The sequence below is a fragment of the Akebia trifoliata genome, chromosome 7 (genome assembly GCF_017979445.1).
Source record: "Akebia trifoliata isolate Shusen 1 chromosome 7, ASM1797944v1, whole genome shotgun sequence".
NCBI classification, from domain to species: Eukaryota; Viridiplantae; Streptophyta; class Magnoliopsida; order Ranunculales; family Lardizabalaceae; genus Akebia; species Akebia trifoliata.
The window spans coordinates 28,980,966-28,995,797 of NC_141381.1; the positions used below are offsets into that span (position 1 = coordinate 28,980,966).

The following is a 14,832-nucleotide window of genomic DNA, read 5'->3' on the forward strand; positions in this document are numbered from 1 at the left end:
ATATAATGATTTTGCCACTCAAATCAGAGATTTTGAGCTACACATTTCAGCAAAATTAATGAGATTAGTTTCTTTTGATTGATTCAGATTTTATATTGTGCTCAATTCGATCTTCACAGAGAACTAGCCATCTTTTTTTGTTCTTATACTCTGCCATTAAACAACATGAGGAGATCATAAAATATGAATTTCTACTTTTAAAATTAAAATTATGAATTTTTATCTCATGTTTCGGAAAAAAAAAAAAAAAAAACAAACAAACAAACAAACAAACAAACCAACGTCAACACCCATACAAATCTGTTATATATTTAAATTAAGTAAAACAGCAAATATACAAGCAATTGACTGCAGACGCTATCAGCACAAATAGATATAATGTAAAACGCTGCACAGTCCAGCAATTTTAGAAAAATGTTGGGTTGTACAATAATTTAGTATATTAAATGGCTCTTGATAAAGTAATTTAGAATGTGGACTGTCAATTTTTTACCGTTAATTTGTAAATCACTTTTGATGGACTTAGAAGTTTCAAATTGAGATGATCTTCTCATCATAGAGACCATCTTCACAAAAAATCGGCTCAATCCAAAACCTCTAACCCATATTTTGAAAAGCCATTGTTTTTACATATAAGACTACATCGTGTTTGTCTTATATGGGTAAAAAGATTCGGAATGGACTGATTTTTTGTGAGGATGATCTCTATGGTGGGGGGATCATCCTTGCAAAAAATCAGCCCATTCTAAAATATGCATGACAGTTGTTTGTCTTTTACTTATTATTTTAGTATTTTTAATTTAAAACATTTCTCTTTTACTCAAGAGTCGACAAGACACGTCTTCACCACCTTCGCCTCATCTCTCCTAAATGGTTAACGAACAGTGGCGGTGCTTTTCCGATGACCAAGCAGCGGCATATTCTTCCGCGTTGGTAAATCTCGCTTGGTCCCTTTTGCTTCTTCTTCTTCTTCTCTCTCCCATCTCAATCTCAACCCAAAAACCCTTGATTTGTCCCCTAAATCATTTTTTTTAGGGTTTGCTCGATACAGATTGAAGATGAGGATTTTCTTGATACATGTTGAAGATGAAGATTTAAGATGAATGGAATTTAGTAAATAATAAGGGTTTTTGCAACGAGTTGAAGATGAGGGATTTAAATACGTTTTGAAGATTAAGATATCTAGGGTTGGAGTTGACTATTATGTTTGATCAAAAATCAACGGTTTTGCAACAAACTCTTTTGTAAGTTCAAAGTTCAAACTTATTTTTTTCTTTTTCTTTTTTAAATCAAAGATTTTTATTATTTAAATTCAAATCGAATATTATTGGATTCCAAATCAAATGTTAATTCTCAATATTCGTCGAATTTCGAATTCGGATGTTGAAAAAAAAAATCGGATTTGAATTCAGATATAGGCATATTCGATTTGATACATGTCCTTTGCGAGGCCTAGTGCCACATGATAAATATAAAAAAATGAGTTGATTCAATGATTTTTTTTTTTTTTTTTGGAAAACTTTCCATTTTTCACTCAATGTGCCCCCAAACAGTTAGTCAACCCGGTGATAAATTTTTACCAAAAAACTCTCCAATTTTACCCTAAAATAGGGAGTCAACTCGGTGAATATTTTTTGAAAAAAAACATTCCAATTTCCTTTTATGTAACTAAAATAAGTGAGTCAACTCATGAAGATATTTTAAAAAACTTTTCAACCTTACTTAAAAACAATGAGCGGAGTCGTATATATATGTATATAGAACAGCGTTATTACGACTCATATTGCGACACATCATTTTGTCTTATATGGGCAAAAATGTTTGGAATGGGTTGATTTTTTGTGAGGATGATCTCTGTGATAAGAGGATTATCCTGGCAAAAAATCATCAAATTCCAAAATTCTAACCCCATCAAAATTGATTTACAAAAATAGGACGGTCTATAATTTTTCAACAAAAATTAGACGGTTTAGAAGTTTCATAATGAGCTGATTTTTGGCAAGGATGATCTCCTCACCATAGAGATCATCCTCACAAAAAATCAGCCCATTCCAAACATTTTTGCCCATATAAGATAAAATGGTGTGTCGCAATATGAGTCGTAATAGGGGTCTTAAGAACCCGACCCATATATATATATATATATATATATGGGAAATGTTCAGCAACAAACATTTTGACAAACATTTTGGCAAAACATTTTTGAAAATATGGGTTACAGTTTTGGAATGGGCTGATTTTTGGTGAGGATGATCTCTACAGGGAATAGATCATCATCACCAAAAATCAGCCCATTCCAAAACTTCTAACCTATCAAAAATGGTTTACAAAAAATGGACGGTTCACAATTTTTCAACCTGTTAACATGGGGCTAGAAGTTTTGGAATGGGCTGATTTTTGATGAGGATGATCTCCTCACCGTAGAGATCATCCTCACCAAAAATCAGCCCATTCCAAAACCTCTAACCCATGTTTTAAAAAATGTTTTGCCAAAATGTTTGTCAAAATGTTTGTTGCTGAAAGGACCCATATATATATATATAATATATATATATATATATATATATATATAGGGTCCCGTTCAACAACACATTTTGGCAAAACATTTTTCAAAACATGGGTTAGAGGTCTTGGAATGGGCTGATTTTTGGTGAGGATGATCTCTACGGTGAGGAGATCATCCTCACCAAAAATCATCCAATTCCAAAACTTCTAGCCCCAGTTTATAAGTTGAAAAATCGTGGACCGTCCATTTCTTGTAAACCATTTTTGATGGGGTAAGAAGTTTTGGAATGGGCTGATTTTTGGTGATGATGATCTCCTCACCGTAGAGATCATCCTCACCAAAAATCAGCCCATTCCAAAACCTCTAACCCATGTTTTGAAAAATGTTTTGCCAAAATGTTTGTTGCTGAACATTTCCCATATATATATATATAATATATATATATATATGGGGTCCCATTCAGCAACAAACATTTTGGCAAAACATTTTTCAAAACATGGGTTAGAGATTTTGGAATGGGCTGATTTTTGGTGAGGATGATCTCTACGGTGAGCAGATCATCCTCATCAAAAATCAGCCCATTCCAAAATTTCTAGCCCCATGTTTACAAGTTGAAAAATCGTGGACCGTCCATTTTTTGTAAATCATTTTTGATGGGGTTAGAAGTTTTGGAATTGGCTGATTTTTGGTGATGATGATCTCCTCACCGTAGAGATCATCCTCACCAAAAATCAGCCCATTCCAAAACCTCTAACCCATGTTTTGAAAAATGTTTTGCCAAAATGTTTGTTGCTGAACATTTCCCATATATATATATAGGGTCAGGTTCAAACGACAACCATTTCAACACACATATAGACAACGTGTTTTGTCTTATATGGGCAAAAATGTTTGGAATGGGCTGATTTTTTGTGAGGATGATCTCTGTGGTGAGGAGATCATCCTTGCCAAAAATCAGCTCATTATGAAACTTCTAGACCGTCCAATTTTTGTAAATCAATTTTGATGGGGTTACAAGTTTTGGAATGGGATGATTTTTTGCCAGGATGATCCCCTCATCACAGAGATCATCCTCACAAAAAATCAGCCCATTCCAAACATTTTTGCCCATATAAGACAAACACGTTGTCTATATGTGTGTCGCAATGTGTGTTGCAGGAACCCGACCCATATATATATATATATATGAGGGGTCCCGTTCAACACCCTACGCTTTACCCTACGTGTTTTGTCCTACATGGGTTAGAAGTTTTGGAATAAGCTGATTTTTGGTGAGGATGATCTCTATGGTGAGAAGATCATCCCCACCAAAAATCAACCCATTCCAAAACTTCTAATCCCATAAAAAATGATTTACAAAAAATGGACAATCCACAATTTTTCAACTTGTAAACATGGGGTTATAAATTTCGGAATGGGTTGATTTTTGGTGAGGAGGATCTTTTAACCTTAGAGATCATCCTCACCAAAAATCAGCCTATTCCAAAACTTCTAACCCATGTAGGACAAAACATGTTTGGTAAAACGTAGGGTAAAGTGTATGAGAATGTGGAAATCGGGCACAATTTTTTTTAAGGGTAATTTAGGAAATCAGGCAAAACGACAATTCTAGTGGCATTTTGGATACCTAATTATAAAATACCAAAATGTTCATCATTTCCACAGATTTTATATATATATAATTTATTCTATAAAAAATATTATTTTTTGAAACAAATTTTTGGCTAAAAGATCATACATGTTTTTTAATTACTGTTGAATTGGTTTGAATCAGTTTGAAACAGAAAGACAAAGCAAAAAAAAAAAAAAAAATTTGCTTTCTAGTAATTTCCCTAAGTAGCTAGCAAGCAGGACCCAAGTTTAATAACACAAGAAAAAAAAAGCCATTAAAAGAGAAAGAAAAAGAAGGAGAAGATGAAGTTAATACATAACTTAATACATACCTTCACACATCTTAGTCCTATTGATTATTCAAATATATCCATCACACAAGCAAGTTTAAGTCCATAACTTTAATTTCTACATAAAACACTAACTACTCATCAAGCTTTATAACAAACATCCCCATCACAGATCATTTCTTTCTTGGAATCTTGTTCAAGATCATCATCTTCACCATTCTCCTCCCCCTTTGTATCTTTGGGTTCTTCTCTCTCTTCCTCTAAAGCACATTTTGGATGGAGATCATAGTCACATTCTTCACAATAGAAAGACCACCCATTTCCCTCTTCATCACATCCATCACACATGTAAGTCCTACGGCGAGTGAGCACAAGTTCATGGTCCTCATGAAGAGCATGCTTCACCTTCTCTGGCCACCCCTTTACCATCTCCTCATATTTTGCCTCAATCTCCTTCAGACGTTCTTCGGTAAAGGGATAGGCATCTGCCCCATGAGCCATCAGAATTTCCCTGGCATCCTTAGTAATGGTCCGGCCAGTTGGTCCGAGAGCTATGACAGTGGGAATGCCACGGACCTTGAATATGCGATTCAACGACTTCTTCCTCTCGTCACCAAAGGGTAGTGCCAACCATGGCATGCCTGCGAAGAAATCATCAAAAGAGGTTTGGTCTTTATCACTTGAGATGAAAATCACTTCAAATGCATCATCCTTCGCCTTAATCGCATGGTATGCCTCAATTAGTTTAGGAAGAAAAGCACGACATGGGGGACACCAATGTGCTGAGAAGTAGAGGAGGATGTTCTTTCCAACAAGTTCAGAAATTGGAACCTGAAATTGATACTTCTTTAGGACCACACAAGGAAAATACACTGATATATAAAACAATTAAAAGATCAAATTTTAAGTTGATCGCCAATCAAGACAAGTGTTCAAATGTAATTCAAGACCACAATTATTAATGAGTTTACTTTAATGATAATAATTATAAAAAAAAAGTTGAGATTCTTACCCTAGCACCATCTTTCCCAATCACAAAATCTCGATCCCCTGAGACCAAAATTGATTCAAGGGTCTGTGCTTCGAATCTCGCCTTCTGTATCTCCTCAATCTCTGCCAATCTTTCTGGTGTAAATGGAAATGCCTCGGCTCCAAATTCATCTACAAGTTCAGCAACATTTAGATTTAGAGTTTTTCCATCTGGACCAATAATGACCAGAGTTGGAATTGTTGAGAGCTCAAAGTATCGTATGAGCTTCTCACAGCTCTTGTCCTCGAAAGGCAATGCCAGCCATGGGAAGCCCTCAAAACTCTGTTTGAAAATGTCTTCTTTATCATCAAGGGAGATCAACACGACCTCAAAGCTTTCTCCATTTTCCTTCAACTTTTTGTAAACTTCCACAAGTTTTGAAGTAAAATCGAGGCATGGGAGGTAAGAAAATGATGAGAAATACAAACCCACCGTCTTGCCTTCAAGCTCAGAGACCAATACCTGATTTCCATCGTTCGAAATCAAAAAGTTACGAGAGCCAGAAACCAAGATTGATCTCAATGTTTGCTCCCTCTTGGCTCTCTCTTCTTCTTCTTTCAAGTCTTTGATTCTTTCGGGCGTAAATGGGTATCCATCTGCTTCATATTCTCGTATGATTCCAACTCCTTTATCACTTAAAACCTTCCCATTTTCATCGACGATCACTAGGCATGGTATCCCACGTACTTTGAACAATTCATTCAAGCAGTCACGTGTCTCCGAATCAGGGAATGGGATTGCTAGCCATGGCATTTCGGAGAAGTACTTATCGAACGATTCCTCATCTCTATCTCCAGAGATAAAAATTATTTCTACATGATTTTTCTTGCAGAGCTCAGTATAGACCTCTATTAATTTTGGGGTGAACCGACGACATGGACCACACCATGAAGCTGAGAAATATAATCCAACGATTTTTCCCCTCAAATCAGAGATTTTGACCTGCACATTTCATCAAAATAAATTATATTAATTTCTTTTGATTGATTCAGAATTGATCTTGAACTCGATTCGATCTACACAGATATAACCAACTTTTTCTCTCTTTTTCCCCTTTTTCATTCTTACTCAGCCATTAAACAGCATATGGAGTTCATATTTGAATTTCTACTTTTAAAATTATGCACTTTTTATCGTGTTTTGTAAAAATAATAATAAAAACAAACCAACACCAACATCCACACAAAATCTACTATAAGTCTTTTCAAGAAGACTACAACTACAAATAATGTACTTAATTGAAGTAAAACATCAAACTCTGCTGCATTTCTCAAACAAAAAAATTAAAAAATAAAAAATAAAATAGAACGCACAAAAATTGAATGCCTTCTGAGTTCTAATTCTAAGGTAGTTTTAGAGACAAGATTTTGTTGTTTATTACCAAAAATATTGTAATTTTTTTTAAAATTATCAAAAGCAGTTTAAAACATTGGATTGTCCAGGATTTTTTGTTCTAATATTATGCTCTAATATTTGAAGGGTTGGGATAAAAAAATCCTTAAACCATGCAATAATTTCCTTACATACATAATTAATCAAAAATCACTAATGAAGACAACAATAAAATTGACTAAATTGCCCTTCATAGCATAAATTGATAAGTTATCTCCAAGTATTTAAATATTACATGAGTAGAGTCCAACGATTTGTATAGAGGATTATTTCTAATATGCACACACACACACAAAAAGAATAAGAAGCTAGAACAATGGATACTACAGAGATTTCAAAAAAATGTTGAAGAGTTCAATGTTTTAAATTGCTTTTGCTAATTTTTGAAAAATTACAACAACAAAAAAATAAATTATAATAAACAACAAAATTAACATTGTTTTGGTAATATTTCGTAAAAATAAATGATCAAGTAGTAATTTCTCACCAAGATCTTTATATGATGTCCCTTAAAAAAAAATTCTTATTTATAAAATAAACACAAACATTATTTGAAATTCTTATAATGTCATATAACTATAGTTTTAAAACTCAATTCAAATGTGCATTGAGTCAAGTCAAGTCGACAACTCATGAGTCAACTCAAACAAGTCAAAGAAAATTATATAGCCAAATAACTAGTTAGACTTGACTCTTGTGCATTTTTGTGCCGACTTAGCCTAGTTGATGAGTTGACTTGCTCATGAGTTTTGGGGCTCAGTCATTTTGAAATCCATTTGAGTCAACTCGAATCAGTTTTAAAATTATGCTTATAACAAGAAAGAATTACAAAAAGGTAGTGTTAAAGGCACTCCAATTATTACCAAGGGCACCCCCAACACCATAGCCAAATCGGTCTGTCTTAATTAGTTAAAAGTTTTTGAATGAGCCGTATTATCCTCACCAAAAATCAGCCCATTCCTAAATTTTTAACCCATATAAAACTTAAAAAATTATCTATGGTGTGGGGTGCCCTTAACACTACACATTAATTATAAAAGAATAATGTAATTGGCTACCCTTTAATATATATATTCTCCACACCCCAATCCCAAAGCGATAGAATTCCTCTTAACCACGTGTCAGCTTCTGAGACGGTAAATAAAATAAAGAAAATTCTTTCCATCAATATTATTCTATTTGAGTTAGGTTATTCTATACTGCCGAGAGTTGGTTAGTTAACATACTCTCAGTCATAATCTGATTGACTCATTCCATCGGTTGTTTTTCATTAACATCTTAATAAACAAGTCGATGGACCGAACCTGTTTTTGGCGATGTATCAACATGAAGTGTAAAAGAGACCAAGAGTCGGATAACTATTATATAACTACGAGTAGGGGATCACAACTTTCTTCAGCTTAAATAAGATGGATTTATTATTCCAAGTGAAACACTTTTCTTACTACCGTAGTAAGATTTTGAGCCTTACTAAGGGTCGTCCTTCTCATATGGATCACTAAATCAGAAATCCAACACTACAGCTCTCTAAGTTTCATAAATAAATAAAAACTCAGATACCCACAAAAAAGAAAAAAAAAAAAAACAATTTCTTTTTATCTAGATCTAAACCGAACTTCCACGTAATTCCCAAACTTAAAATTGAAATTCAACGGTGGAAAATTAACTTTTTTTGAATTTTTTTTTTTTCAAAATTCATAGAATTTCCCTTAGTAAGGGCGAAATCCTTACTAACTTAGTAAGGCTAGGGGGCCTCTTATTCTAATAAGAAGAAATCCAACTCGAAGCGCTTCCTGAAATCATTTTCTTTTTTTAATCTTTAATTAAGCGATAACATCGAGATAACGAAAAAAACCTGTACCGATTCTTAGAGGATTTCCTTAAAAAATGGATCCCAAAGAAACATGCTCTGATCCCTCGAAAACATGTGTTCAACTTTATCAAAGATTAGTAAAAGAACCTAAAATCAAAATCCTTATAGAAAGAAAACGAAATTTTGGAAAAGAGATTGAGAAAAAACATACTTGATCTCCATTGTTACGGACGAGGAAGTCTCTCTGTGATGAAGAGAGGATCGATTTGAGATCGTGAGAATCTACGTTAGCGACACCGTTAGCATTTTCCGCGACTACATCCGCCATTTTCACTCTCGATAACCTTGACTTCAAATGACTAATAGACGACTTTTATAGATGGAGATCAGGCTTCTCGTACAATACTCCGTTAACCTCCGTTACTTATTTCTTCGTCTCTAAGTTTCTTCGTCCATTAATTGGATTTGTACGGTAAATACCCTTAACATTTTGGAAAATGCTGGAATGGCACAAACAGACACAAAGCTTACCAAAACAAATAAAAATATATGATGTGGTGGCGCGTACATAACCGTAGATACTTTTTACTCGTATCTCTAGGAAGCATCTACACTTTGAAACGTGGAATCTGAGGAAATTTTAGTAAAAAATAATTTGGTCTAGGTCCTTTTTGGTACAAAATCCAATTATAGCACTTTAAGGTATGCCCTCGGAGTTGGGCACACATTAACTCATAATCGGTTACTCTATGACTCCAACTCATGATTTTAGAATTTGAGTCGCGCGAGTTTTCTGATACGTTTGAGACGTCTCGTTGAACAATGAGAAAAATGAATTTTGGATTTTAAATCTCGTCCAATACGTTGACTTATCTGTCCGACTCATTGCTGGGTGATATCGAGATGACTCGGGCTTCCGACTCCAATCTGTTTCAACTTTGTTTTAAATTTATTTTCATACCCCTTCACACTTTTATAAATATTTAACTTACCCCAATATATTTTAAGTGATCAAATGCCCTTATCTTTCTTCTCTGGTCGGTTAATGACCTAAACACCTTTATCTTCTAACTATGACTATGAAAAAGGAATCACCCAACTATTAAACTAGATTCTATCTTCTAGAACCTTCAAAAGAAATTGCTCTCCCACGTGAAAAATAAGAAAATTAATTTTCCTTGAAAAAGACAAATTTTATCTTTTTTCCTTGGAATTCAACTTTTATCTTTCATCTTGGACGATTTTCCATCCTAAGAGAGGAAATGAATTCTCATCCCACCTCCAATTGTTATTTTCAGACACTTATCCCAATTCCAAAATAAAAAAAATGAGTTTTCAAAATTGACTTAAATGTTCATCAAGTCAAGTCAAACCATCACTTACCAATTTTGCAATGCACTTATTTTATTGATTAAAGACATTATTTAAATAATCTTTGATTTTTTTTTTTTTTTTACATTTCTCGAATTAAAACAAATTGACCCCCGTCAAATAATTGCCAAATTCGAACTTGATTGGAGCTGATCTTCCACTAATTTTTGCACCTATAACATTGACATCCAATTCTCAAAATTTGGAAACACATTCTCAAATCTCTTGTATCATCATCTTTATAATGTCATTTTATAGTGAAATATTTGTTAATATTTCAAAGATGAAGTAATATTTGTATAAGAATGCAATTTTGGAGATCCCAAGAAACCCCACGCCATATATAATGAAGGCATCCCACCGTGAGTATTTTAATTATAAATTTGGGAAGCCTTTAATACATTTGAACCAATGGGAACGTGGGATTTCCTCGGGTCACCAAAATTGCAGTCTTGGTAATATTATTATCAAGAATTATTTGGTTATAACTAATTGTAGATTGTGAGTGAAGTAGCAACTCTTGTGAAACTAATTAAACGAAGGTGAGAAGAAATACAATTCTTTGGGGGGTTCTTTTTTTTTTTTTTTCAAGAAACAAATTTGTTAAATGTAAGTGAATTACTATATTAAGATAAATTATCAATTTTAAATTATAAAATAGATGAAAAAATAGGTAAAACAAAGGAGATGGAAAAACGAGACAAAATTGATATTTGAATGGGTTAAGAAGCTCATGTAAGCCTTCTAAATGAGCTCCCAACCCTATGATATTTTTGAACATGGTGTTCCGTGTTTCATTTCTCATACCAATTCCACGCTTTGGTCATTAAGTATGCGTTTGGCTAGGACTCCGTGGGTGCTTCTTGCTCGTGTGAGGAGCTAAAAGTACTTCGGCCCCAGTTTGGATAAAAATTTTGCACCGAAAGTTACTTCACGCTATAAGCACGTCCCGTGAGCATCTTATGTAAAAGTCACAGTACCCATGGCAGAAAAAAGTCTGTTGTCATACTAATGAAATGGGCCCATTTATGCATTATTGTTTGGAATTGGACGTAAACAGATTACCTGATTATTTGATTTTATAATTTTTCATAATTGATTTGATTTGATCTTACATATTCCAATCTAATGTTCCTATATCCACAATAAAGATTTTTTTTTTTTTTTTTTTTTTGTGTGGGGGTGGGGGTGGGGGTGGGGGTGGGGGTTGGTTTCCAGGTATATCTAGGGACAACCACGTGCAGTTTTTTCAGTGGACATCACGCCTTCCACATTAATGAAAATTGCAACCCCAAAGGAGTTGGCTTAGTGACAATTGGAGCCTTAAAAAGCACCTGAGGAAGGGTAGGTCAAGTGTTTGTAACCCCACAAAGAAATGAATTCCTTGGAGTCACACTTAGGGTTCAATTGACCCTTGATTCAACTAGTAGCAAGTAAAACTTTCAAAGGAGGCAGGGCGTGTGACCGTGGGATTAGTCTCACCCAAAGTCTTAGTTAAAGTTTTGTTCTATATAGACTAAAAATTTTAAAATGGGCTGATTTTTCTGTGAGGATGATCACTATAGTGGGAAGATCATCCTACGAAAAAATCAACCCATTCTGAAACTTCTAACCCTATAAAAAGTGATTTACAAATTAACGGTAAAAATTGACAATTCATGATTCTTCAATTTATAAATCGGGATTAGAAGTTTCAAAGTAAGCTGTTTTTTTGTGAAGGTGATATCCTCACAAAAAATAAGCCCATTCAAAAACTTTTAGGTCATATACGACAGAACACTTTGACTAGAAATTTGGGTGTTGAACCCGAATTATGAATTTCCCTCATGTCAATCTGTGCAAACTTTGCATACTTTATTTTATGCAAGGCCTTTGCATCAAACTCAAATCAGAACATCGTTGCGAACTAAAATCTAGAATCAAAAACCGTTTTTCCAAAAAATAAAAATAAAAAACTCATTCCTAATTAGTAAGTCGATTGGGAACTTGGGATATGTTTGTTAGAAGTCTTAGTAAGGCTTCCGGGTGCATCACAGAAAATCAACTATAATCAATTAACCCACACCGAGTAAGCTGCTATAGACAGTTTTCCCTCCACATGACATACCCAAACTTGAACAATGTTATGTTTTGAGAAGGAAAAGGATTTAGTTACAATTTAGGTAACCAGAACGGAAAGTTGATTTCAGATTGGGAAATCTTCAATTTTATGAGTATGGACCCTAAGGAAGCAGATCCTCTGTAGCACACATTCAATGCTTGAAAGAGCACTACATCAGCGATACAATTGGATCCGACACTAAAAATATTAGGAGTTTTAGTAGCCGATCATTTTTAAAGACATGGATCTGCATCAAAAAACACGTTTTTTTATTTTGATTTTTTTTTTTTTAAATCAGATCTAAGTCATGATCACAAGAGGCTGAGATGTAAATTTTTTTTCTAAGAATACCTCTCTCTCATCCATTGAAAGTGTGCTTCCGACTATAATCATTCTCAAAGGTAACAAAATTATATCCAAACAAACAAAATTTTATAAAATAATTTTGGCCTCAGCTATGGTTCAAAGGGAACACATGGTAAGATCTTTTTTAACAATTAAGGGCCAATACTACCCACACCCCATGGTGTAGCTCTCATCATCAATCGCTTATTAAGGCCTAGTATACAACCCATGGAGTGATTAGGGGGTATATGTAGGACTCACATGATGTGATTGGACACAATGAGATACACCCATGTATTATTTAGAATAATGAGGAAGTGACCTCAATATTGGACCTCACATTGCACGCCATGACCCTGATGTGAAAGTGTATGGGAATCATAGATGTTTTTTTCTCGAGATATGAGTGAAAACAAGTGAAAAAGCATTTATGGTTCATATCCACTTTCACGTCAAGATGTGCGATATGAAGTCCAATGTTGAGGTCACTCCACCTCGACTTTATTATTTATGAGACCCACATATATAGTAAAGACATTATTGTGAATCGTAAAAATTAACAAAATTAATCAAGAGACCACATTTGATTGATAATGAACCCATATCCCTCATCCCCAATTGGCCAACCAAATACGTACCATATGTGAAATTATTATATATATTTTTACCAAGTTATATAATCAGGTTGATAAATTTTAAAATTCCATCTAAATTTTGGTGAACATTAGAGATACCCCTTGTTATTTTTTCAAATTGAAAATGTAACCTTTGACTTGAATCTTCCATGCAAAACTAATGTAAGTTCACTGAAATGCCCTTACCTTCAATCTTTACCAAAAACACTATAATTTTTCCAAAACCCATCGTCTTCAGCTTCTACCCATCTCCTTCAACCATCAAAAGAATAAGATAGGGTTTTGCGGGAGATTGAAGTTTTTGGGACGAAAAAATTAGGGATTTTGCTAAGAGGTTGAAGACATAAGGTTTTGTTATAAAAAAAAATGGCATATGTCATGTGGTTGAAGATGAGTGCCTTTTGGTCAGTCTCTCATGCAAGACTCAAATCAAGGGGTATGTCATTAGTTTCAACACATATGCTGTGTATCTAAGGTTTATTAAAACTCAGAGAGTATGTCAAAATTATCTTCGAGGTTCGAATCTGGCCCACCGATAGAAAACAAAAACAAAAAATGTTAGGACCTTGATCTTGAGCTTGCAAAGGTAGGGTTGGGTTGAAAATTTTCCTACTCCCTAAATTCAGGCTGTGATGAAGCCCAACAATTCCAAGCCCAGCCCGACTGGCTAATATATTTTTTTATATGGTTAGTCGACTATATGATTTTATAACAAAAGTATGTAATACTAAAATATAAAAAATAAAATAAAACAAAGCTCGCTCTCATTTCTTAGCATTTTTTTCAATTAGTTAGGATAGAGATTGGAGCTCTATTTTTATGATAAACAATATCAAACAACTCCAAATATTTTGAAAAGTACGTGAATTATTTTATAAAATCCAAAAATCAACTCTATTCCAACCGTTTATTAGGGTCTTAGGCCCAATAGAAGTATAGGACTTATCTGAGTACAGCCCACCTCTTTAGCCCTTGGTTAGTACTCGACCAAGCCCATCCATTAACAGCCCAAGTCGTTTCTTTGGTGGTGGTCTTAATTTTATGTGTCTTGTTAATTAAAGTGCAAGAAATACACTTTAGAAATTAGATTTTGTATGGAAAATGTCCTTAAGAAAATCTTTTATTATCAAAATACCCTCGTATGCTTGATCCCAAGGTGTATTTATTGCATTTTAACGTGTGTGCTTGATAAAACTATAATTTTATTTCTCTCTACTTAAAAACATGAGTAGTGATAATCTGACTACCCCACGTGGCATACTCAATCGACTACGTGACGTGACAAGTTCGGGAACCTTAGATCTGTGCTCCTTGGGATACACGGTTCCCTTGAGATACACTTTTTTATGGGAAAGTGTAGCCGTGTATCCTGAGGATAAGGCTTAAACAGGTCGGTTTGGGCCGAATATGTGTCTACCCATATCCATATCTTGATTTTTTATTCAGGTCCAAATCTGGATCCGAATTCAACTCAAATCCTACTAGTTCAAATCATATCCGATTTTTTTACTTTCATTAAACCCATATCTGTATCCGACCCAATTGAATTATTTTATTCGGGTCGGTAAGGCCCGATAATTTCAACAATTACAAAGTAATTTATTTTTAAAAAAATTACTTCCATTAAACCCATATCCGAATCCAATCCGATTGAATTAATTGATTCGGGTCAGATAATTCCAAATCATTACAAAGTAATTTATTAAAAAAATGTAGCTTAAATGTACTTTGAACTCAA

General features: G+C 34.1%; 1 protein-coding gene across 1 annotated transcript; it reads right to left on the reverse strand.

The window, feature by feature from the left end:
• Positions 1–4,392: 4,392 nt before the first annotated feature.
• Positions 4,393–9,079, reverse strand: LOC147398848 (putative nucleoredoxin 1). The gene is made up of 3 exons (XM_086448180.1): positions 8,854–9,079; positions 5,420–6,379; positions 4,393–5,238 (listed from the first exon to the last, which is right to left on the reverse strand). The coding sequence occupies exons 1-3, from the start codon at positions 8,968–8,970 to the stop codon at positions 4,549–4,551; spliced, it is 1,767 nt and encodes a 588-aa protein (XP_086304306.1). The 5' UTR covers positions 8,971–9,079; the 3' UTR covers positions 4,393–4,548.
• Positions 9,080–14,832: the final 5,753 nt, after the last annotated feature.